The sequence below is a fragment of the Haliotis asinina genome, chromosome 5 (genome assembly GCF_037392515.1).
Source record: "Haliotis asinina isolate JCU_RB_2024 chromosome 5, JCU_Hal_asi_v2, whole genome shotgun sequence".
In the NCBI taxonomy this organism is placed as follows: Eukaryota; Metazoa; Mollusca; class Gastropoda; order Lepetellida; family Haliotidae; genus Haliotis; species Haliotis asinina.
Genome location: NC_090284.1, coordinates 6570405 through 6596338, shown reverse-complemented (window position 1 = coordinate 6596338; position 25934 = coordinate 6570405). Strand labels below are relative to the sequence as shown.

The 25934-nt window shown below is 39.4% G+C and overlaps 2 protein-coding genes across 3 annotated transcripts in view; one reads left to right on the top strand and one right to left on the bottom strand.

Moving 5' to 3' along the window:
* The window catches only part of LOC137283468 (TBC1 domain family member 16-like), a 51803-nt gene extending 50054 nt beyond the window's left edge, over positions 1-1749 (bottom strand). For both annotated transcript variants that reach the window (XM_067814981.1, XM_067814982.1), the window contains exon 1: positions 1703-1749. The gene's annotated coding sequence lies outside the window, so the exon portion shown is untranslated. The remainder of the gene's footprint in view (positions 1-1702) is intronic.
* LOC137283467 (coiled-coil domain-containing protein 40-like) lies at positions 1747-25359 on the top strand. The gene is made up of 20 exons (XM_067814980.1): positions 1747-1848; positions 8923-8983; positions 9718-9823; positions 10488-10979; positions 14172-14222; positions 14658-14926; positions 15254-15337; positions 15556-15775; positions 16218-16375; positions 16515-16655; positions 16770-16873; positions 17340-17583; positions 17806-17988; positions 18610-18855; positions 19548-19761; positions 20141-20402; positions 21122-21310; positions 21859-21979; positions 22680-22838; positions 24559-25359. Exons 1-20 carry the CDS (start codon positions 1829-1831, stop codon positions 24805-24807), a joined length of 3573 nt encoding a protein of 1190 aa, XP_067671081.1. The 5' UTR covers positions 1747-1828; the 3' UTR covers positions 24808-25359.
* The last annotated feature ends 575 nt before the right edge of the window (positions 25360-25934 follow it).

The window sequence follows — 25934 nt, the reverse complement described above, 5'->3', positions numbered from 1 at the left end:
TTTTGTGTACTATTTCAGGGTCAGATGTAATTAGTTTTAAGAGCAAAGCACTCAATGGAATGTTGGAGAATTCATTTATTCATTGGCTCATGAATCTATATCCCAGTGTCAGGGGTTTTCGACGATGTAAGACAAAAACATAATTTTTATCTTAAATATTATTTAAAGTTTTGTTTGTGCTAACCATGAGTGATACAGGTATGTTCATCTAATTCACACAAAAATATCATGTGTTTCCTACAAAAATAGCATTGTTGACATCGTATCTGCGAAACTGTTGCCGCTTGCAACATCCGGGTATTTTGTATGTGTTTTCAACAATGAGTCATACTTTTCCTTCCACACTGCGAGAGAGTGTTTTGATCATGTGGCTCCCTGTTTATTACATTACCTGTCACTAGCAAACGACTTATCTTGCTGGATTTCACTCACTATTTTTTGTTAAACAGGCAAATGATTTTGCAAATGAAGTGGTATACTGGCATTTCCTATTCTCGCGGTACTTACGAATATCAGGTGTAAGAATAATATAAACAGTTCTTTTCGTATGTATGCTTGTTGTTTTTAAATGAAGAGATTTCCACCCTCTAACATCTGCTTCAAACAACTGCTTGATCCATCAAGTGTCCATTTGATCTCGATGAAAAACATGGTTGTCCGCCACTGACGTTTTGAAGTGTCTCCTATTCTCACGGTACAATGAGAAAGTAACATTATTAGGTGTAAGGAAGGGGAATCTTATCAGGAAGGGCGAGGAAAAGTTACGATTTTTCGAAGTTGGTTAAAACTCACAAATATTCGTTACACTGCAAAATTTTGATAATTCACTGACTTGGGCCACTTCTACTTACTAGTCAGTGATGTAAACAACTGTTAAGTTCCACACATTGGCGACCTCGGCAGAAAAAGTGTTTATAGCGAGAATAGGAAACCCGCGAGAATAGGAGACGGCCCTATATTAACGATCTTGGGTAAATTATATCGATGTTTATTTGCTCTTGACATAACTTAACTTCTGGATTTCAGTTGTCAATAAAACATCTCACGACAGGAACTGGGCATCCACGCTGTCGATGAAACTGTCTGTGCACTCCGATCCTGCACGTACTTCCCCGATATCGCGCTAGTGATGCAAGCGCCGAAATCAGCTCACTTTATGATGTATCACATTAGTATGAAATGGTAAGATGACCCGATTTAAAGCTTACTGAAACTACCATTGGTCTTGTATCCCAGTCCTCTAGTAAACAGTACATCTTACAATTTAGTAAAGTAACGTTCTTGGCGCCTGGCAATAATCATTACTGCTATACTTGGGCGTGAAAATACTTTCAAATCGCAGCAACTGATGTCCGTTCAACAAATCGATAGTGGATGATTCTTCGCCCTAGAACAATCTTAAACACTTTGAATATCTGAAGCTGCGAATTCGAAAGCACCGAGACAACAAAAAATGCTGCAGCTTCATCCAACTCATCACTACCGATGTCGAACTCGTCAGCAGTAACGGGGGCGGATAAAGAATGAAAACAACACAACGTGTGACACAGTATTGTCGCAAAAACGACAAAACTGTGTTTGTATACACATACGGATAAGGAATTGAATAGAAAACATATCTAGCACAGTTTGTAAATGTCTTGAATTTTGTTTTTTTAACCACAGTGGAAGCGTATTAGAAAATCAGCTATCGACTACTTACCGTCTGTCAAACGCCGCCATCTTGAATAATCCCATTGAATGTTGTAACGAGGCTTTCTATTGGTTCCACAGTTTCACCCACAATTCCAAAACAGGTTGTTGTTGACGCATAGCAACAATTTACAGTATGGCTGACAAGCAGGAAAGGTTTGTTGAGAATATTTTGCCGAATTATGTACGATAATATAACGCATTTGTTTAAAGATTTCAGTCTGATAGCATTCATGTTTGTGTTTGATATGAAAGGTACCAAGATTTGTGTTAAAGGTAACATTTACAATGCACTGGCAACATATACAGTGAATTTATAACTGCCCAGTTACCCTTAATTCATTCCACCGTCATGCATTTAAAGGGGCACTGATGCGGAGCGAATAATGTTTCTCGCCAACGGTCTAATTACGAAACCAAACCGCAAATTGGTCAGCGCCCGCTCCTTCGACCGTGACGGACAAAGGAACTGGGCTCCTGTCCATATTAGCACAATTTCGTCGCCTAAACAGTCAGGAGGCCGGATGCCCATCATATGCCATTTGTTAAAAATATCCATGGTATTCCTTGTCTGATCGTAACCAAATATCCCAGCAGTGTAGTTCTTTTCGGATGCTTGGATGGTATAGTTACTGATCCAATTTGATCCTATTTGTGTGTTTTTCACATCGATATTTAATCATGTTACATGAAAATATGATGTCTACAGGCATGTAGCAAGCCATTTGTTTCAGTATGGAAGATTGCAAAGCTTTACATATAGGCAGTTTTGAGTGTTGGTTTAGCTGTGATAGCAAATATCATACGTCAATTTTGGTAGCTATGGTAGCTACAATGGTTTATTATTTATGATAATAAAAACACACGGTTGATTTATTTGAATTCGTAAACAAAAAACGATGACTTTGCCTTTGGTAGAGAAATCTGAAAATTTTCTTACGTAAAAACCCCTTATTTCACCTATTTACCCAAGTACACAGCAAATGCCTGTGTGTATTCCTTTTGTAACGAAATTCCGTTGGTATCTGCAAAATAGTTTCGGCCCATAAGTGTTTTCAGGCTGCATGCGACACAGAGATTACATCTTCCTTGCTGTAACTCGCGTTTGAACCTACACGTGTTATTTGTCATCCTTCTCTGGATGGTCAATTAACGAATTTATAACAGGTATATTTAGTAGTAACACCACTTCGGTTACTCAACAAAGGTTCCCATGTGGCATTTCTCCTGTCTGGAGTAAATACTCAACATTATAAATTAAGGTCTGTAATTGCAAATGTATTGTATGTTATGTAATATGTGCATGTAAGTGATGCAAGAGGGTTTATCAGCTGAGTTGCAAAAACAAACATCGATCAAAGGATTAACCGATAACACACTGATTGATTAATTACTTTTATCTCCTAGCGGATTTGTCAAAAGGCAGTGTGTGTAGATGACTACACCCTGTCGTAAAGAGTGAGTGCAAAAACAACATCCTCCCTTCAAAGAATTAACCACCCTTGCGCTCATTGATTGATTGTTCATTATTGGTTAACTAAATTACTTAGAATAGTGGACATCATACAATTAGTTGCCAGGTGTGCTATCTTGGGAGACCAATGAGAGGTTTATCTGGTTTTCACTAACGAAAGACGTGAAACGATGTGTTACTTTTTCGCAAACTAGACAGTTGTAAGACACACGACACAGAGCATGATTATTTACCAGCTGCAGATGAATGGAATACGATTTCTTTTATGTGGATATTGATGGATGCATTCCTGAACAAGGTAGTAGCCTGACATTGTTGCTATAAAATCAGTCTGTTTTACATTCATTATTTGCATTTTGTTTTAATTTATTTGTTGTAGCATTCAGCAGAATCTGTATGACAGAAAACACACACTAGATCGCGCATGTGTGTGAAATAGGATCCACATTGACAATGTATAAATGTTGCTGTTATGTTAGAAATTTACTATGAGTATAAGCAGGTCGTGTGTTCTTTTATTAATTTTCAGAATCATACAAATATGACAATAAACTAATCAGGGTTATGAGACAAAATATAGAGACGTACATTGGCTTCGTTATTTTTCTGTCCTAATAGTTTTTTACCATTTCTACCACTGGCAGATGATTAACCTTCAAAGTGTTTCATTTGTTTTCATAATACATTTGTAATGAAGTAAACATGACTTCACGTAAGTTGATCTGTCTATAATTAAACTATCAGTTGCGCTTACGGAATGCGCAGCAGAGGTCACGAACCAGTCACGAATTCTGGGATATCATCCGGGTACTCACGGGAGAAAAACAATAACAAACGTTTACACCAGTCCACGGAAATTGCTCCGCATCAGTGCCCCTTTAATATAGATAAAGAAATGTGCGTCTGTACAGTGACATCAGAATTATTTAAAAAAAATAATAACACAACATTTACTAGAGGACTCACAAAAATAACTAAAAGCCCCCGAATTAAGTACAATATATAGGGATGAACCACTTAGTGTTGCCTGTTATTCTGAAGAAAAGAAATATGGGGGAAGAGAAGGAACTTTTTTACTAAAAGACAAACACTTAGAGTAGGAATATTCTGTTTAGTTTATCGTTAGAAGTCAGCAAAATTCACTGTGTAGTGTACATGGAAATATCACTAGTCCTTCCTGAAATTTACCAGTTACAGGATGTGTCTTTTCAGACACTAAAGAACATCCATTGTTTTCTCACTAATCGCACAAACAACCATCATCATTATCATCAACCCAAAAGCTGTTGAATGTAACACTGCTGTCTAAAAATGTATTATGTCCAAAACATATCCCTGTGTCAAGGGTTTTCCATGATGTAAGACAAAACCATGCTTTTTTTAATCTTTGATGTCTCTTAAAGTGTTATTTTGCTAACTTTAAGTGATAAAGGATGCATTCATCTATTTCACACAAAAGTATCTAGTGTTTCCTACAAAAATAGTGTTGATGACATCATGTCCGCAAAACTGTTGCCTCTCTCCACATCCTTTTTAATGTGGGTGTTCAACAATGAGACATACTTTTCACTCCACACTGCAAGGAGTGTTATGATCATGTCGCATCCTATCTATATGTTACCTGTCACTGGCAGACATCTGATCTTACTGAATTTTCGCTAGCTAATTTTTGTTATAATTAGGCAAATGAGTTTGCATCATAAGTTGTACTAACAATCTTGAGTCAATAATATTGATGTTTGTTTGCTTTTTATGTAACTTGACTTCACGATTTCCACTGTCAATAAAACTTCTCCCGACAGTGACCGGGCATCCTGCCTACTGATGAAACTGCTTGTGTACTCCAATCGCACACATACTCCCCAAAGATAGCATGAGCAATGTAATAACAAGATCACCGGAACGTCAAATTCAGTATGTTTTGGGATATAACTTTTTTTATAATAAATGAAAACCCAGGTAAATTTCTCGGGTTTATCAAATGAAAAAACCAAGTTTATAATACATAAGCATAGTATTTGAAACAGCTGTCTGTAAAAGCAGTACTCCTCAAGGATTTGTTGAATTCCTTGTAAGGAAACATCAGGAAGTGTCATTAGTCCAACCCAGAATATGTTACTAATTTCAGACTAGCAGACGTATGTCATTTTCTAACCCTGCGTCTCCTTTCTTCCACAAAATCCACATACCAATCAGATGCTAATCAAGCAAGATATGTGCTGTTGTGCATATCAGTGTATGATGAACTTTCTGTCCACAAGGACATTTCCATGCCAGCTAGCGAAACATTTCTTGTTTTCTTTCTGATCAAACAGGCGATTTTAAATCATTTCACTGATTGCAATGGTTTTGCAATACCTGTGTGAGATAACGCCCCCAGCTGAGTAAACATTGTCATCTTAACATGTATGATGTCCAAAAATCTACTGGACAAGAGAAATTAGGGATCATGAAGTTTTTCAACCATGCCAAATTTGTAATTCAACACAGTGATAAGGGTTGTGAGGTATGAACAGTGACACCACCATTCATCCATGTTTAATGACAAATCTTCTTTTAATCCATTTGTGATGCATGAACATGGCATAAAATGTTATTAAGTAGTTTGAGCCCAGTGAAGAGCTGGCTGAAAGAACAATTTATAAATTCTGGAATGGGTGATAAACAGAACAAAAGTCACTTTAATCATGAATGTGACCACCATGCACCCTAATAATGGCTTGGCATCTCCGCTGCATGCTCATGATGAGATTCACAATAAGTTGTTTCAAAGGCATTTAGAAGTTGGAGGAATCAAACTAAAAGTGCTTTATGGTTCAACTTCTTTATTATACAAGGTCACAATGTTTCGAGACAGATTCTAGTGTCTTCTTCAGGTGAGGTGAGGTGAGGATAAAACTAAGGGGTTGTAGTATATATACACTTAACAGTATCTGAAATCTGCCGTATGTGAACACATTATGCACAACCCCAATCACAAGATTGTTTGGGACAACACCAGGACATTAGTTAGGTACGCCAGTGACTTAAAAAAACGGAAGCTCCTAGAAGCCACTGCAATCAAGCGGAACAAGCCCTCAATCAACAGAGACGGAGGTGTTTACTTACCCAATACATGGAACCACCTTATCCTCAGTGACTAATCTTTATCCAAACATCTTTACCTGTAACTCGTTAACCTAATCAACACAAGCCTTCACACCAATCAGTTGAAGCCTGTACATAAGTTGAAGCCTGTACATAAATCAATCGAAGCCTGTACATCAATCAATACAAACCTGTATATCTTGTTACTCATTGTTATCGGTCTACTGTTATGTGTATATATACTACAACCCTCACCTCACCTGAAGAATAGACTAGAATCTGTCTCGGAATGTTGTGACCTTGTATAATAAAGAAGTTGAACCATAAAGCACTTTTAGTGAGATTCACAATATTCTGTTATGGGAGATTAGAGTCAAAATCGAACACTTTTGCATTACGCCACAATGAAACCAACATCACGCATGTCAGTTGCCATTGTCACTTAAAGCCTGCTACAGTAAACTGCTCCGTTGCATCCCATTTCTTGGTTTACAGTTGCGTCACTCAGCTAACATCACTGGTGGAAACATTACGTTTATGTTTTCCAACGAATAATACACCTCATAGTTCGACACAATTTTCCAGTGACATGGTGAAACATGAAATGTTTACATTCCCACAGTGCAGTCAAGGAATGTTGTTTGACTACACAGCTGTGTCTGTATGTACTGATTTAAACTTAGGTTGATAGCAGAAATGCACCATTCATATTGCCCCATATGGTTTACATTAATCACAGATGTAATTAAAATGATTTGGAGGAGATATTTAAACCGACCATAAACCGTCATCAAACTGTTTAACATCTGTTTCTATCCTGTGTGAGGATTCTTAACTTAGGTCACCAACTCCTGCGTTTGTTTCTGCCTCAGATTAATCAAAATTATCCTTAGAAATTATCAAATTTTGCATCAATTAGAAAAGATGTAAAGTTCAGGCTACCCCAATGTATTATGTAATAGTGTATAGTTTGCCCTGAACTGTTATTACATCAAAGCACTCAGACTACCGTCCTCGTGCTTTCATTATAATAGTTTAGGGCAAAACTATTCTTTATTCAACATATATCATATTTGGGATTTCACTTTCTTAGTAACATATGTCATATTTGGGATTTCACTTTCTTAGTTAAGTAGAAATTCTAGTACTTTTTTGGTTGAGTCCCATCCAGGATTCAAACCCGCACCCTCAGAGTCAGGCACCTAATCGCCAACACACAAAGTCAGTCGCCTAACCCATTCTGCCTCCATGACTTCCACAGTCTTTATTGCAAAACACACTGGGCAAGAGTGAACTTTATCTGCTAAACAAAATAAATTTTGGCCTTACATATCCTGCACATAACCCCACAATTGGATGAATGATCTCATCAGGGTAGCAGGTAGCATTAAAAAGGACTATATGTAGTATGGCTACCACCTCACATCAGTACGGCCCACCAGAGAGATTCCACCTCAGATCATTACACATCCACTGCCAAAGCAATTGTCTTCAGCAAGCCGATTCTGACAGTAACATTGTCTGGCCTCGTGTCACACCCGTCTACGGCAATCTTGAAAGTCCTGACAAAACCTCAACTCATCTGCGAAAAGTATTGGCTCCCAAAGACACTGATCCCAGTTCACATGATTATGCTTGTCGATGTAGTGGAAGGAGTCTTGGCTTCACGACTGACCTGCAAGCCCTTAGGCTGCCTTGGTGCAGTCTGTTCCTCACAGTCTGAGGCATTATGTTCAAAGATGTTGCACCATGGAACTATGCAAGGTGCTGTCCACATTCAGGAGATGACACGCTGGGACACACCGCTTGTGCTTGTACCACAGTAATCATTCCAACACCATGGCTGCCCCCATGGTCCTGTAGATTGCGTCTTAATGATGGCATTGTTTGGGGGAATGAAGTTCCATTAATCATCAGTCTTCACAGTGGTGCACACTTGTTGGACAGTCACATGTCTACAGTTTAGAAATTCACTATGTGTTGTTCACATGTCTTTCATGCACATGCAAATCATTAAACAAGCATACAGCCTACCATTTTCACTCAAGTTATTGTGTTTGTGATTGGTAGTATGATATTTCACATCATGTTTTGATCCATATGATTGTCAAGGGAAAGCATCTGTGATCCCTAATTTTTTTGTCCAATATATGATCCGACAATATATTCAACATGGAATGAAGAAATGAGTCTGCTGTTAGTATACAATCCATAACATGTAGTATTTTCAGGGTAGAATAATTACCTGATGCTCAATGTAGTACAAATAATGAGATCTCCAGAAATGTCTGCTAAGTCTAGAACTTGATAATGCCCTTTTAAGCATCCATCCACACATAAAATTTGTCCTACAGTCTTTGTCTGGTAGTTCGGATTTCACAATGGCTGATAGATATTTGCAGTCTTTTCAGGGTTTTCCTGTACATTGTAATTATAATTATGAATGTACTATAAGTGCACATTGTTCTTAACTCTGTTAACTGGCTGGGCATGGTGTACAACAAAACCTTTAATTACTCTTTCTGACAAACCTTTTACATATTGTTTATCCATGCCTACATGCAAGTGGAAATCATAAGGCTAACAAATCAACGCTGCTGCATCTCCTAGTTATGCCTGTCATTTATTTTACAATTTTCTTATTTCTCGATTTGCATCTTCTTTTCCAGACCCTCTTCTTCTAAAGTTCAAGATGTTGTTTCTAAGGTGACAACAGAAGCATTAAGAGAGGTATTGCAGTTTGATATTTTTCTTACCATCACTGATCTGAATAGTCATGATGACTTTGATAAACATTACTTTGTAGCATAACATTAGAACGAGTGATCTGCAAATTCTGGTCATACTAATGGTACAGTTATGGAAATATTATTATTATTGACTTCATTAAGTACTGGATTGTGATTGGCTGATCAAAGTCATTCAGAGGTATATAGTCACATTATATACCTCTGATTTTCCAACACCCTGTGAACTTTTCTTTCAAATCTTATGCAGTTATGGTAGAATGGAAATAAATGTATTTTGTTGGAAAATCAGAGGTATATAACAAAATTATAATAGCTCTAAATTTTTAATTTAAAACCTCACTCTACGCTTTTGGGTTTAAATTCAATTTAGAGCTACTATAATTTTGTTATATACCTCTGATTTTCAAACATAGCATGCAGTGTTAGATTTGGGTGAAATTTTGAGTGGGTCCAAATTGATGAAAATGATGTTTCTGGACCCCTTCCAATGTTAAATAGATGGGCGGATGTATAATAGAGGAGGTCTTCACCAAATTTGATGAGTCAAAACACTCCAAAACCCTCTCTTGAGCCAATACTGATATTATATTTATCTCCTAAATAGCACAATGCTAAACCATCCACTTGCCACAAAAACTGCCACATGTTTGTAGTGATTCAAGTGTGTGTGGAACATGGAGTGTGACTCTCAGTAATTGAGGCCTTTATTGGCAGTTTGAAACAGACACCATGGAGGACACTGGAGAGACCAAGCCCTCATCCCGTCCAGGGTCAGCGAAACCATCCTCAAGGCCACAGTCAGGGAGAAAATCTGCTGGCGGTAACCATTTATGTCATGAATTTTGACATGTAGTAAAGCAGATGTTTTGGAACAATGCTCTGCACTTGTACATTAATTCTTGCAGATATGCAAGTATAATGGATATGTTTGTTGATATTTTTCTCCTCGGTATGTATGCAGAAAACATCTGACAGCAGCGATTGTTAAGTGGCGTTTTTCTTCATATCCTGGTGATCTATATAGTGCCACAACACTTTTATATTTGCCCACCTACTAACATAAATCTTTTACCAAAAATCTGTGGCCATGAATGTTTATACAAACTGTGTTCCATTTTCACAGAAATATAATATGAGAATTAGAATAGTTTGTATTGCCACTCACAACATTTGTTTCAGTCATTTTGAGATCTAATATTTTATCCACTTAATAATAAACTTTGTCATGGCTTAAAATATTGATTGCGTTTATAAGCATACTTACTGATTTGCAGCTGTCTAATATTATTTTGGGTAAGGATGTCTCCAAGTACTCAATATTGCATGTAGCTGTCCAGGCAGCTAAAATGGCACCTAGCTATACTGTATACACAGGCTGTACACAATAAATATACAACTTTTTTATGAATGTTTGCATGCTATTTGTGGAGGTGTTTGATCATCTGACATTCTTTTGAAACTACATTTTATCCTTTCCCGTCTAGGTTCACGTCCAACATCAGCTACTCATAAAGCTGATTCACGTCCATCATCAGCTACCCCTAAACCTGCTTCCCGTCCAACATCAGCTACCCCTAAACCTGCTTCCCGTCCTACATCTGCTACTCCTAAACCCGAGTCACGTCCAGCGTCAGCTACTCCTAAACCTGAGTCACGTCCAGCGTCAGCTAACCCTAAGGCTGATTCACGTCCAACATCAGCAGCCAAGGCTGGACGTACACCAACACCCACAACTGACCGCCCTCCATCAGCAACAGGTCGACCTGAATCTGTTGCTAAACCAGCCACCCCAACCCCTCCTTTGGCTGTGACTGGAGAGAGAGTGGGATCCACCACTCCCACAGCAGGGGGCAAGGTCTCTCCACGGGTTGGGTCTCGACCTGCATCTCGACCTGCATCGGCAGCTAAGTCGGGTCGGGGGAGCCGACCTGGATCAAGTATCAAGAGACCTGACTCAGTTGCTGAGAAAGAGATAGGTAAGTCAGTGTTTATATCTTATCTTGTCCTGTACCCCATTCTACAGAGACATCTTAGGACTGATATGATTTTGACTCCTATGCTTTTAATTTTTCCTTATCCTAACTCATGCTTAATTGCTTGTCTCCCATTTCTGTTCGAAGTTTAGTGGAAGACTTGAAATCCCATGAAGTTCCCTTCTTCAAAAGAGGGCATAAAATCATGCTCACCCATGAGTACCATCCCTTTCTTCTTTGTTTTGGCACCATTATTGGTCACATGACTGGCCATAATTGTCACTCTCTCTTTCACCCAACAGGAAGGTTGTGTGGGCAACTTGGGGTTGCTGTACACCTTTCTCTTGTTTTCTTTTTTCGACTTTTATCCAGATTTTGCTATATATAGTTTTCGGTCTGTATATTTATTTGTATGATGTAAAACTTTTGTGTATAAATATACGTGTTTTCAACTTGTAATCATGGTTCATATTTGATCATATTAGCAACTGATCCACACCAATTATGCCCATCTTGCACTATAGTCTGTGCTTCTAACATGCGCTGTGATCTTTGTCGACATTTATTGTCTGAAGAATTTAATCAATATTTGTTGGCCAGTCTTAGGGACAAGGTAAGACAGTGTCAATCAGTCATGTTGGGTAAGAAAACTGATCATGCTAAGAACCATATGCTGATTACTACAACTGATATTTGTAATTCTAGTGAGATGTCAGGTGTGTCTCATGATCGTGACTGATTTGGTGACGGATGCTGCACCGGCTAAAGAAGAGATCTATGTCAAGGGAATCATCTGTATCACTGAGTAAGTGATCTAAATCGTCTTCGTCGCAGAAGAAGACGTCATCATCAGCTACTACAAAGTGAAGCAGACATTTCTGACGAAATACTTCTGCGAGAAGTACCTCTCACCAACAGATCGCAACCTATCACGAAAGCAAGGACTGCTACTGCAACTGTTATGAAGCATAAATCATTGGATGACTTATGTTTGGCGCTGACACTTTCATCGAAGGATGGCCAGCTCTGCCAATACAGTACACCTACATGGTAGGTCAGAAGAGGCATTGGTATTCTCAGAAGAAAACTCACCTTCACAAGTTTTTGATCCCGGACTGTTCATGGAACAGTTCAAGCAAGGCATGTTGTCTTTAATGGATTGATGCTTCGCAGGCGAGAGGACTGCCACGAAGGCACCTGCGCCGACTGCCATCACTCATAAAGGCATAACTTATTCTCAAATCCAGTTGAATGTTGAAGAGGACATGCATGAATGCTTATGTTCTGAATGATCATCCCCATCAATAACCTCTTCATCACAGAGTCTGGATACATTCAACAGTAATTCTCCAAGGAGAAGATTCTACCAACTTTCTCCATCACAGAAGAAACGATTCTCCACACAGGTCTCTACATGTAGAGGATGAACTTATAGATATAGATATAGGAAGACTTTGCCATGTGCACAAAGGAATTATCGGTTGAAGATTGATGCAGGATGGAAGATGCATGAAGGGATATATGTTTAGAAGATTCATGTAGAAATTACGTTCGTAGGATTTACACTAGGAGGATTCACGCATGGAGGTTGCACGAAGGGAAGTAAACTATGATTATACACCACTACCACACACCATCACACAGCGATACTCATCATCACAACTCCTTAGAACCTGTCTTTCATCATCACCATTGAACACAGATTTACATAATTCACTGGAGCATGTACTCATGCATGCATGAATACATAAGGGGAATGTGAATTGTCCTACTGCTTCACAACATCTAGATAATATAATGACGGTACTATGATCAGTGGAAGAACAATGCCACAATTACACAGAGGACAGTCTACCATAGTCAGTATTAAGCAGCGGCAGGTTTCACACAGTTCTGCACAGTCATCTATGCACATGCACACTCATGTATCCCTGGGACAAGCCAAACAGTGAAGTTACAAGCAAGCCCAAATGTTAACGATAGATTTCACGATGATCTTTTGCTGCAACACTTGTGACATCACATCTGGAATCTGATTGGTTCTTGAGAGACTATGCCCTGTTCTCATGTCACGAAGTTGTGTACAAATCTAAACAACCCCTTCTGTGTTAGAAAGACTTTGTTTACAGCCCAGATAACAGTCTACAGCATCATTCAATTGTCTTCATGAGCATAGAGGTCTTCAAACTCCAGATTCAACGATGTTTATCAGCAACAGCATGAGTGATCATAAACCCTGTACATTTTTGGATAATATGTGGTACGTAGGTTGTAGCTTGGCAGATGAACACATCTAGCAATTGTTTATGATATATGTATATATATAACCAGTGAGACATTAGTTATATGACCACAAGTGGATGTCAGAGAAAATTGACAGTGTGGCTCTCCCAAGATACCAGTTGAAAACAGGAGAATTACAGTGCCGGGGGGATATTCAGGATGTTTTGCAGGAAGAGAGGATCCAAAACATGGCATAACCCACCACCATATCCACTGGATAGTTAAGCATAAGGAAAAATATGTAATTGTCAGAATACAATTTTCTGACTCATGAGGTCAACCCTTCCAACCTCTACTCCCCTTCATGTCACTTGGATGGAGTTTGGGCTACGATTCTCGGAGAGAGTGACAATTATGGCCAGTCATGTGACCAATAATGGCACCAAAACATAGAAGAAAGGGATGGTACTCGTGGATGAGTGTGATTTTACGTCCTCTTTTGAAGAAGGAAACTTCAAGGGATTTAAAGTCTGCCACTAAACTAATAGAAGAGGGAGACAAGCAATTAAGCATGAGTCAGGATAAGGATAAAATGTCAATTTTATTCAGAAAATGATATTTTTTGACATATCTTCAGTCATATCTTCAAGATCATTTTGCTGAATGGGACACAGGTCATATCCATGAAAGTTTATTTGTCTTTGATTCATTGGTGTTTAGAGATGGAGCCAGTGATGTCACTTCCTAAAATATTATAGAGGTGATAAGGCCTGAGTATATATAGCACAATCTCATAGGATCGTTCATTTTAGACAGGTTACAGTGAAATTTGGCTTAGAGTTGCTCTTTCCTTTGGAGAGAGAATAAGGTATACATATACCTGATAATCAAGGCTGTCCACAGGTAATGTGTGATAATGTTGATAACTTGATTGGTTGACACCTGGCTTGATGAAAACTGTCTTTGTTCCAGATGTGGCTGGCAAGGAAGAACCAGATAATACCATGGCAGTGGAGTTGGCAGGTATGTCACCTGGCTTGTACCATTCGCTACCTGTGTGCTTGTAGGGACATCTTGGGTCATTGAAGATCGATTACAGTGTAGGGACAGCTACAATTGGCAAGTGGTAATATTATGCCAGTTCAGTTTTCCTCCTGTATGAAGATGACTTGCCTTGATATGTGTGAAATGTTATAATCAGTCTTTGGAAACCATAGGACCCGAGTGGCTTGGTTAATGCTTGCCATCGTGTCCCAACAGCATAGATCAATGCTCATCAAGTCAGTCATAGGATTGTCTGATCAGGATTTGTATATTAACAAACCACCATCAGATAGCCAATACAATGCTAGGTGTGGCATTAAAAAATGGTCTGTTTGGCATTACATGGAGTACTGTTCAAGGGATTATAAACCCATCTCAGTCGCTTAATGTTGAAATGTTGTTGGTTATATGCAGCTAAAGATGAGGACGACCCTCAAAAGTATGACTTCGGAGTTGGTGATGACGGTGAACCTGAGGACTACCCTGAGCCTCAGATGCCCTCTGAGCCACCTCAGACCCATGTCAATATCACTGACATCTTGGGCCGACCACCGTCCGATCCCGAAGGGGATGACAGTGATGGAGGGAGTGATGATGAAGAGGAAGCTGTAGATGAAGTTGGCGCAGACTCTGATGATGCCAGCGATAATGAAACTGATATGGTGGTCCTGGACCCTGATCATGTAAGTGTTAAATGTGGCAGCTGTCTCTGGAAGTTTCAGTTGCTGATTGTGTATGCATATGTCGATAGCTGGTAGTGTTTATATTCTAGCATGTACTCATGGATAGCTGTGGGGATGTAGGGTTTCGACCTTAGCTCATTTCTCGGATGATATCTATAGATATTTTGTGTAAGGTTGCCATTCATTTGTAAAACATGAATTGTGTGAATGGAGTAGTGCATGAGGTAGTCACTCTGTCAGTAATATTTTAAAAACTTCAAAAATATTTAAAAGAAAATTTGTTTGTTTTTCAGTTGTTCACTAACTTTAACACATTCTATTTTTCAGCCCCTGATGAGGAGATTTCAGAATGCTCTCAAGAATCACCTCAAGAAGCAGAATGAGAAAGTCACTCTTGAGCTCAGAGAATTGGTAAGAATAATCAATGCATGTCTCAAAAGTAGTGATGAGATATTAGAATGTTACTCCAGAACATTTTAGCCAATAAATAAGGCCATTTTTACATGAACTCTAGAATACTCAGTTAGGTTTTGATCCTACAGAATTGACTTTGTTTTATAACTAATCTATATACACATGACACAACCAGATTGGATTCCCTGATTAAGTGATAACTGTTTTGTGTTCAGGAAGAAAATCTTCGCACCAAGAAGAAGAACCGTGAGGATCTTGGTGTGGAGCTGTATGGAGTCCAGCAAGAGCTTGCTCGCTATCAGATGATCTTGGAACAGAACCATGACGAATACTCGAAACTGAACCAGGATCGCCAGCACGAAGAGCAGCAGCTGGATGAGGTCCATTCCCTGTACAAGGACAACCAGCTTGCTGTTAACAAGGAGAAGAAGAGAGGTGAGTGACTGTGTTAAATGTCAACTGGTAAATGTTTGTAAGACCAGGACTTAATTTCAATCTTAGCACTGCAACAGTTATAAGACTATGTTAAATTATAGGACCATTCATAATTCATGGTTAGGGAGTGATGATGACCTTAAGGGGGGTCACCCATTTTGTTCTCTTGTTTGCAATTTTGTGCACATAAACTGGGGGTGTACATACTATTCCATTAATATCATCCCCACACCCACTCCCACATCCACCCTCAAACCCCATAAATTATAAACAGTCCCTTATGATCACTCCAACTCACTTACCACTTATGTGGAACGAGATCCAGACTTTGTGTTTGTGTTTTACAGTTCTTTATTGAAAGTTACTGATGTATGACCAACATGGAATCACTTGCACTCTTACTGACTCACCCACTCACTCACTCACTGTGACTATACTGTAGGTGCCGAGCTCCAGGCTGAGGTTGAGAATCTGGCACTGCGTCTCTTCTACATGGACAATGCTAAGGAGGATGTCCGTGGTGACATCGCCATCATGAGACGAGCTGCAGAGAAGGCGGAGTCAGAAGTGGCCAAGGTTGAGATGGAGAAACAGAAACAGGTAAAATGTGTTCACTCATGCAAAAAATTTTCAAATCCTTGAAAGCATAACTAGTAGTGTGTATTGTTTAAGGAATAAACATGATGTATTTATGGGTCAGGTAAAATATGCTGAAGATTTGTTATGTTTCATTATAAAGGACCTGTATGTGGACCGTCTGGTGGAGAGGGTAGACAAACTGAAGGAAGAAATGGCCATGTTTGAAGCTCAAATCACTGCCCAATCGGACGAAACGAAAGCAGCCAAAGAAGCCCTCATGGAAGCACACATGGAAATTGAGGTGCGTCAGTTGGAAAGGATTAGAAAGACAACAATGACTGTAATTTGATTAAAGCCTTCAGAAAACTGAAAAGTTGTTGAGATGTATTTTTACTAGAATATGTCTCCTCTGCAGGCCATCACCCTTGAAAAGAAGCAGTTGTTTCAACAGTGGAATAGCAGCCTGATCGGGATGCGGCGCCGAGATGAGGCACATGCTGCCATGCAGGAGGCTCTCAGGTAAGAATATAAGTTCATGACTTGGAGAGATGTGTAGTTCCAGTGTTTGGTTCTTTTAAAAGAATTTTAGAGTTTCATTGCCTCTGAATGTTATGAGAATGATGGTGGCCCCATTCGTGGCTTGGTACAGAATTAGGCAAAGTTATGAAGTGGCACTACACTGAGGCAGACTGGAGATCTACCTAGTTTAGATCAGCGTTTCAAAACCCATATTTTTTCACTGCTAACTTATGATGTATATCAATAATGATGACAACCCCAACCTGATATAGATGCCACTGAGGTCGTCACGTTGTAAAAGTGCTGACTCATCATGATGGGTTGTATTCTCCGTATAACAAACTTAGTGAAAGGGATAGGTGATAGACAATGTGGTACATTAATCCTGATTCTTTCTCCACCGTTACTTCTTCCCTCACCTGTAATATTGGGGATTAACATGACTTTTGTGGGTGTTTGATTGCAGTCAGCAGCAGCAGAAGATTCTGTCACTGGAGACAGAGATTGAGGGATTCAAGAAGTCTATTCAGAAGGAGCAGGAACAGAATGAGAAGCTGTGTCAGATCCTGGCCAAGACTAATCGTGACATTGACATGGTCAAGAAGCAGCTGACCACCTGTCAGGCTAAGCACGATGCACTCAAGGCCGAGTACACGACCTTCACTCGAATGTTACATGAAACAGAGCAGACACTCAACAAGGCCACAGCAGTAGGTTGAGATGTTGTCTTATGTGTTTGTGTGACTGAATTGGAAATCAAAGGTTTTCTTTCATTCTGGCTTTCATTGTTAAAAAATAGATACGATTATTCTGGTTCCTGTGTCGTTCAGTTGTTCAGTCTCCAAGGAGTCTAAACTGTTTACTTGGCAATATTATGATTCTAGAAACCGCACTGCGGAGTCCTACCAAATCCCGGTATCTTTTATTTGCAGGACAAGACACTCCGCATGAATGAGTTGAATTCTCTGAGGAAGCAGATTGAGCGGGAGTACCAGGAGAAGGTGAAACTGGAAGATGAGATCATGGAGAAGATCAGGAACCAGCTGACCATGGACAAGGCTGCCCAGTACACCAAGAAACTGACCAACAAGATGAGGGACCTCACCAAGAATCTGGTGAGTTCGCCAGCATTGCATTTAGGTTTTTAGATATAAGTTGAGGATAAGCACATGAAAGTTTCTAAGTGTAATGTTCACTCCAATGTTATTTCCATCAACCATCACTATACAAATACAAACATCACACACAACAGACTTACTTATAATAGTGGCTCAAGCTTTTACATCTTTCAAATATCACAGTCATAGCTGTTTGTATTTTAACATCTTTAAATTTCCTCCAGACAAGGGAAAACAATTGGATAGTTAAGACATTCTCATTTGTAATGTTATTCACATATGAGTTGTCCTGGAAAGTTAGTGTGTAGCGTGACCCAGTTGGCTGACACACAACAGTTTGTGTGGATGAATTTAATGTCTTTGCAAGAATCCTATGATTTACCCTGATAATGTTTCTTGGGTCTTTTGGGACCTTATCTGTCTGTGTGGGTTTCACAGAAGAGGTCAGTGTCCCACTAACCCACAGTATTTGCAATGATCACAAATTATATATGTTTCTCATGGTGAATATGAAACACTAGAAGAAAGGCACTAATTCCATCGTATTGTTATGTCATTGTCAAGGCTAAGGTTTTGTCATCTTTATCTGTTTATCAGCTTATGTCTTTGCTTTTTCAGGAAACCCAAATGGCAGAGGTAGAGAACACCATTGCCCGGAATGCTCTAGACACATCCAATGTGAAGGCCAGGACTGAGAGATTGAAGAAGATCCTACAGGGTCTCGATGATGAGATTCGCCAGAAGAATGATATCATCTCCAAGAGTGAGAATGAAATCATTAAGAGAAATGCCATCATTGAACGTAAACAGAATCTGATTGATCAGTTCAACAAGAAGCTGGAACATATGATCAGTTCCGCAGGGGTAAGTTCTGCCTGTCTTTTGTATGTGTCTGTATTGTCCCTTTGAAGCATTTGAGGTGTGCAGATGCATGTGTTTATTGATTTTCTTCACATTGTGTTTATTTTGTGCAAAATGATGTTAAGTATATATATATATGTATATTCTCCATGTTCGTCACAAGAGAGGAAGGAGGTAATCACAGCATATTGCCACTTTATCATTCTATATTTGTTCTTCATATCTAAGATACCCAAACTGACATACTCACTCATATCTGAAATGAAGCTGTACATAGGAGGCCTGATTGCCAGGGTTGCAACTGACTATGTAAATAAACCACTCAGATGGTCCTAGTGGATTTTCTGTCTTGGTTAGAGAAGTTTGAAATGCCTGTGATAAAAAGATGAATGAAGAAGTAGCTGTAATGTTCTGTAGCTTTATCCACTATCCTTTTCAAATTGACAAGAACAATTATAACTGTTGTTAGTAAACCAGAGGTCAAGTATTTGAAGGGCATTTAGAAGTGGAATGCACAAGAAAAGTAAGAAATCTACTGACTAAAGATTGCTACCCACCTCTAATCCCGAGGTTACTGAGATCATGGTCATGTAGGCCTTGATGGTACATTTAGTTGACACACCATGGTGTAAGTGATTATGTTAGCATTACATCCAGCAGTGTTCCTCCCTTAATTCTTGTGTCTTGGTTGTCAGGGTGTGGAGCTGGGTCCACTGGAGATCACCATCAATTCCCTCCAGAAGTCTATAGATGTCAGGCAGCAGGAGATAACCGAGCTCCAGCAGATGTGGCTCCGACAGCAGAGTGAACTGGTCAGACTGACCAAGGACAAGGAAGACCAGTCACAGGATGTGGAGAAACACAAGAAGCAGCTCACCATCCTCTTACAAAAGAAGATCAGGACCGAACGTAAGTTGGGAAACCAGTTATACAGGTTGTATTATTTTGGATGAGTAAGTGAGGATGTAAGTTTTACAGGTCCTAATACTTTTGATAAAATCGTTATATATTCATTTAACTGATCAGTGTGTAATGCTTTCTATGTTTATACGTAGGTGAAACCCAAGTGATTAATTTTTGGTGTTCTGTATCCACTCTTGTCAGCTTTATCGAACCCGTGGTTTTGATATTGAAAATGGATGTTTACTATGGCTTTTGAGTTTGGATTGTTTGAGCCTATCTAATGAAATCTATCTTCACATAGAATTAGCTCCAATATGCTGTTGCCAGAAATGGCACCAGACATTTCAGTTACCTTTGCTACATGTTTTATGATATTTCTCACCAGATGACATCGACCAGCAGAGACGTGAGACATATGATAGTGAACGTCACATCACCAACATGCAGAATGATATGATCAAGTTGAACACGCTGCTACACAGAGAGAAGGGCTATGAGGTGGAACTGGAGCAAGGCACAACACTGCTGGAGAATGACTTCATTGCCACCCTGAAGGATGCAGAGAAAGAATCCATACAGATGCAGGACAATCTAGACTCTGTGAAGGAAGAGAAGGAGAGGCTACTGAACAGTCTGGTGGAGGCAGAGTGAGTAGAGACAGATTGCAGAAGAGGCTACTGAACAGTGTAGTGGTGGGAAAGTGAGTAGAGATGGGTTGTAGGAGAAGCTACTGAACAGTCTAGTGGAGAGAGAGTGATATGGGACAGGTTGTAGTTGAGTTCCCTGAACAGTGTAGTGGAGGGAGAGTGATTAGGGGCAGTTTGTAGTTGAGGCCACTGAACAGTGTAGTGGAAGGAAAGTGAGTAGAGATGGATTGTAGGAGAGGTTACTGAACAGTCTAGTGGAGAGAGAGTGATTAGGGGCAGGTTGTAGTTGAGGCCACTGAACAGTCTAGTGGAGAGAGAGTGATTAGGGGCAGGTTGTAGTTGAGGCCACTGAACAGTCTACTGGAGAGAGAGTGATTAGGGGCACTTTGTAGTTGAGGCCACTGAACAGTCTAGTGGAGAGAGAGTGAGTAGGTACAGGTTTTTGGCACGGCTACTGCACAGTCTAGTAGAGGGAGAGGGAATTGAGACAGGTTGTAGAAAAGGCTACTGAACAGTCTAGTGGAGGTAGAGTGATTAGGGACAGGTTTTTGGCACAGCTACTGAACAGTCTAGTAGAGGTAGAGTGATTAGGGACAGGTTTTCATGGAGGCTACCCAGACTAAGGGAGGCAGGGGATTCTATTCATATTTCAACGTAATAAAGGAATATTGATCCAAGCTCAAAAATTAACACTCTTTCAAGTGTGTTTCATGTTTCAGACGTCAAATCATGTTGTGGGAGAAGAAGACCCAGCTTGCGAGGGAGACCCGGGCAGCTGTAGACTCTGAAGTCGGTCAGGGAGAAATCAGAGCCATGAAGTCTGAGATCCATCGGATGCAGGTCAGGTACAGTCAGCTGATGAAGCAACAGGAGAAGATGATCCAAGACATGGAGAAGGCAGTGTCCAGGTATTTTATAATAGTATTCATGATAATCTTGCAAAGTTTTGTTGGTATATTGGTTATCTCTAGAATATTGCTGAAAGAGGCTTTATAATGTCACATATATGAAATAATGAGTGACAAATCAGTATGTGTTCGAAAAAAATATTGCCTGTTAGATATATCCATAGAGGATATTATATGAGTGCCATGTCATACCATGTTTACGACACAGGTGCCTAAATGTTGGTATTTCCCAAGCAAGCGCTAGGGATATACTGATATTTAGGCACGAGTGTATTAGACATAGTATGTTATGGGCAGAAATATAATATTCTGTTTATTACCAAAGTCGTTAAATTGAGGAAATAAACCCAAATCTAATTTCAAACCTATGCTGGCTACCCGCCATAGCTGCATGTAGAACGCAACATCACAGAAGAACCACGATATCATGGCATTGTTCATGAAGTCAAGTTACCATGACAAAGTGATATTTTGCCCTAGGGCATCGTATGAAAAATATGAACCCCAATATGTTCACCCTCGTAGGTAATAAATATGTATATTTACAGGAGAGACACCATTGTAACCCGAGGTGACTCTCAGTCCAAGATGAAGCAGAAGGTTGTTACCAAGGGAACGTTTGAGAGGCAGATGGCTGAGCATCGTAGAAAGATAAAACAAACAATAACTGTGAGTTGTGTTTTTAACATGCTTATATAAATTTAGCTACAGTGATTAGTTCTATCATCCTTTTATGAAATAGTGTTGGAATGCAAAGTGCATCTAAGATGACTGATTTGTGGGAAACCCAGCTATAGAGATCATTGATCATGCTATCAGATGCTGATTTGTTTGGTTCAAATTAATACGGTTGGACATGACAGTTGAATATGACGGACCTGAAGTCACAATTAGTCTGCTTGTCTAGTAACGTGAAAGGGACACTTCTGACATTTCCTTGTAGACTGCCACATTTAGCATTAGTGACTGCCTAGGGGCTTGGAGTTAGAATGGGTACTCTTGAAGAGATGACAAGTTGTGTTATGTGGTTGGGTTTGGATTGGTGTGTTATTGTACCCAAAGGCGTATATCACTGAAGACAATATCGATTATAAGATTGTCCAGGCAATGCTCAGGCTGCCATCATATTGCTGGGGTAATGCTGAATATTATGTCAAACAATGAACCAAATGTTTCATATAATAAGTAAAAATGTCTACTATGCAACAAGTAACTTTTGCAGACTAGTAAATAAGCAGTGAATTCTAGCCCCATTGACAAAACATTCACTCTCTCCATCATTCCTTGACTACTAACTTAATCACTTTTTCTCACTCCCTGATTTTTTCCCAGTCACTCACTTACTCACTCTGACCTCTGTATACTACAGGATGCTGCTAGCTGTGACAGTGACATCCAAGAGCTGCGAGACCACCAACAGGAGCTGAGTGGACAGCTGGAGGAGAAGCAGGTCAATTGCCAGCAGCTCCAGGGCTCAGCAGACACCCTGGATGGGGACATCGAGAGGCTCCTGGATGTCAAGTTAAAGGTATGGCCTGTCAATTGCAGTCTAAGTAAACTTAGTCTCAGTGTATTTCGTTACACTCCACCACTGAGTCTAACAAAACTTAGTAGAAGGTCGCGTCAGGTAACCTTTGAGCGACCAATGACTATCCAATCAAACATGTATCGGTTAAATAGATTTAACCAATCAGACAACAGCTACTATTAGGGATCGGAGGGAAATTTCTCCACAAACAAAAGTCTGCACATAACACAGTTATTTGACCTGCAGTATATATGCTTTGGGGTTTCTGTTGACATGGTTACCATTAGCTAATATTTCCACAAGATAACACCCTTAAATATTGCCAAAAACACTATTTTCACTCACCGTTGTCATAGTTGTATGTACGCTGTGTGCATCACCCGGAAGCGAGTGTATGCTAAATAGCATTTGGAATCGTTCGGGTACGAACCTTTTCGAGATAAAAAGTGCAAAAGATATGTGCGAATGTGCACATTCGCGATTTGGTAAGCTGTGTTCTGATTGGTAAATCTCAAAGGTTACTTGACGCGACCACCCATAAGGTTTTGTTAGACTTGGTAGTGGAGTGTAATGAAAAGTACTGAGCATAAGTTTACTTAGACCATGTCAATTGTGTCCTATGGTTGTGTCCTGAGCATAACATTATAAGTTATCACATCATGTCGAGGGAGGCTCGGGGAATACAACCTTACGAGGGACTGATAAAACCCCGTATTTCCCCAGACACGATGTGGTAACGCATTTATCTAGCTGAATGTTTTCACTAAATCAAAACAAAACAACACGCATCGAATCGACTTGCTGCCATGTTGACACCAGCTGATCGTTTGACCTCAATGCACCGCATGTTACTAAAGGTTTGTCGATGCACGCTTTTCTCACTTTGCGCCGTCACCGAGGCGTAGCCGGGTGATATGACTTTCACACCGAGAATATACGACTTTAATACTCCCGCTGGCGGATCGTGATGGATGTATATGGTATTTTGTCAGAGTCACGTGGACCAATCAAAACTCGACATTCTTACATGAGGCTAGATAATGTTGTTAATCTTCTTGCTGTGTATATATGCTTAAAGCATTTAGCCTATGGAAATAGCACCAGGTGTTAAGACTCCCCATTCTTTCTTTCAACCATATATTAAAGGGTTTGAATAAAATTATTGCACTAATCTTTTATAATAGAGGATGGAATTTGTTTTACTCATATTCTGCTTTCCCTTGCATTTTACTTTTTGGGTTCAGTCGCATCTGTGATTCAAAGTGATACTGACTTTCTGTGTAGGTATCTTTTGTGAGTTTGAATTCTGGATGGAACCAGAATAATTCTAGAATATGTACTTTACTAAAAGTGTGTGATCCCAAATATAACATTTTACATTTTTACATCACTTTCTTGAATCATATTTTCAGATGTATACACATTATTGTTCAAATCCTAAAGTATTATGTATGTATTTAAATCTTCACTTAGCAGTTTCTTTTATTTACAAAATGACAAGATATACATGACATATTGTTGGCCTGGTTTTCATTTGACATAATATGAATGCACCAAACATAAGTTCAAAAACTTGACTGCACATAATACACAAAGATGGTTCAAACAGTGGATCCTATAATAGAAGCGTACATTACGCATCGACATGCACTATACTCCAGAAGGTTACAATATGGTATGTAATTCCAATACAATTCCAATCTGATTGAATATGTTCCAGAATATGAAGGATCTTGTGGCCAAACAGCAGAAACACAAGTATTACCAGCAGGTAAAGGATGGCAAGTACACGATGCTGTGCAAGTCAGACTCCTCCCTTGAGACAGAGCACAGCAAGCAGATAGATCGCATGCAGGCCCTCAGTACCATTGTGGACAGACTCAACCAGGAGTTCCCCCATGTACAACCAGCACTGAGGAATGTCACCATTGCACTCAGCTCCCGAGGGGTGCCCCATGATGACGATTAATGTATTCACCAGCATCAGTGCATGTAATTGAGGACCATACATGATTGATTTTTGGCCTCCAATCAATATCTGGAATAGATTTTCATCACCTACTGTTTAATGCATTGCTAGCTGATGGTCTGTTGAGATTTATGTTTTATCAATATCATTCCACTCTGAATGCTGAGGTCAGTCTTAAGACTGGGGTACATGAATATGATGTGATGACTTAATGTTGTGTGAAGAAATGTGTACAGTTGAAAATGTCTGTATATTTAGTTCCGTATTGTATATATTATAATTTATTTAGTTAAGTGTAGGTATTTTGATATGTTAATGCATATAGTAATGCATTTGTTCGTCCATTATTTTCCTCATCATTCCTTCAATTATTCCAAACATTGTTAATCCATTGTTCACTCATTTTGAAATACCGAACGTGGAAGAATTATTTAGTGTAAAGTTTTGTCCTAAATCTAAATTTGAGTCTTGAAATCTGGCTCGTTCATTTAAGTGTATATATGTTTAAATATGATGCTGGTAGCACTTGAATAAACTATAATTTTCACAAAATAGTGTGGCACTGTTCCTATTTATTCATTTACAGCCAACAGTGAGTGAGTGAGTGAGTTAATGAGGTTTCCCCATACAAATATAATGCAGTGGGAAATGATGTCCAAAGTCTGATACTGAGCCTCTTCCATCACCTAGACATTAGTTAAGTCATGTGACAAGGGATCCATGACAGACTGACTTTCATCATGTGAAAGAAATGAGTGATCTCCATTGGTGTAGTGTAGATAATATGTACATTGAGATGTGTATAGGCTGTGTGAACAGCAGTTTGATATGTTACAACTAGGTATCAAACTAAATATGGAACAACTATGACATTGAAAACCTTCTCCCATTAAAAACCTTCACCTTGATGCCACTTAAGATTATGCTAGTAGTTCTCTCCTGGGTTGATTCCAGTAAAAACACCAGATTTTCCTTATGTTGGGAAGATGCCTCAAAGACAGTTTTGAAGCAGTCAGAATCAATGTATAATTAGTTTTTTTCTGGCTTCATGATAAGGTTAGATACTTAGTAAACATAGTCTCAGTATTATTTGTTACACTCTTCTACTCAGTCAAACAAATCGTAGT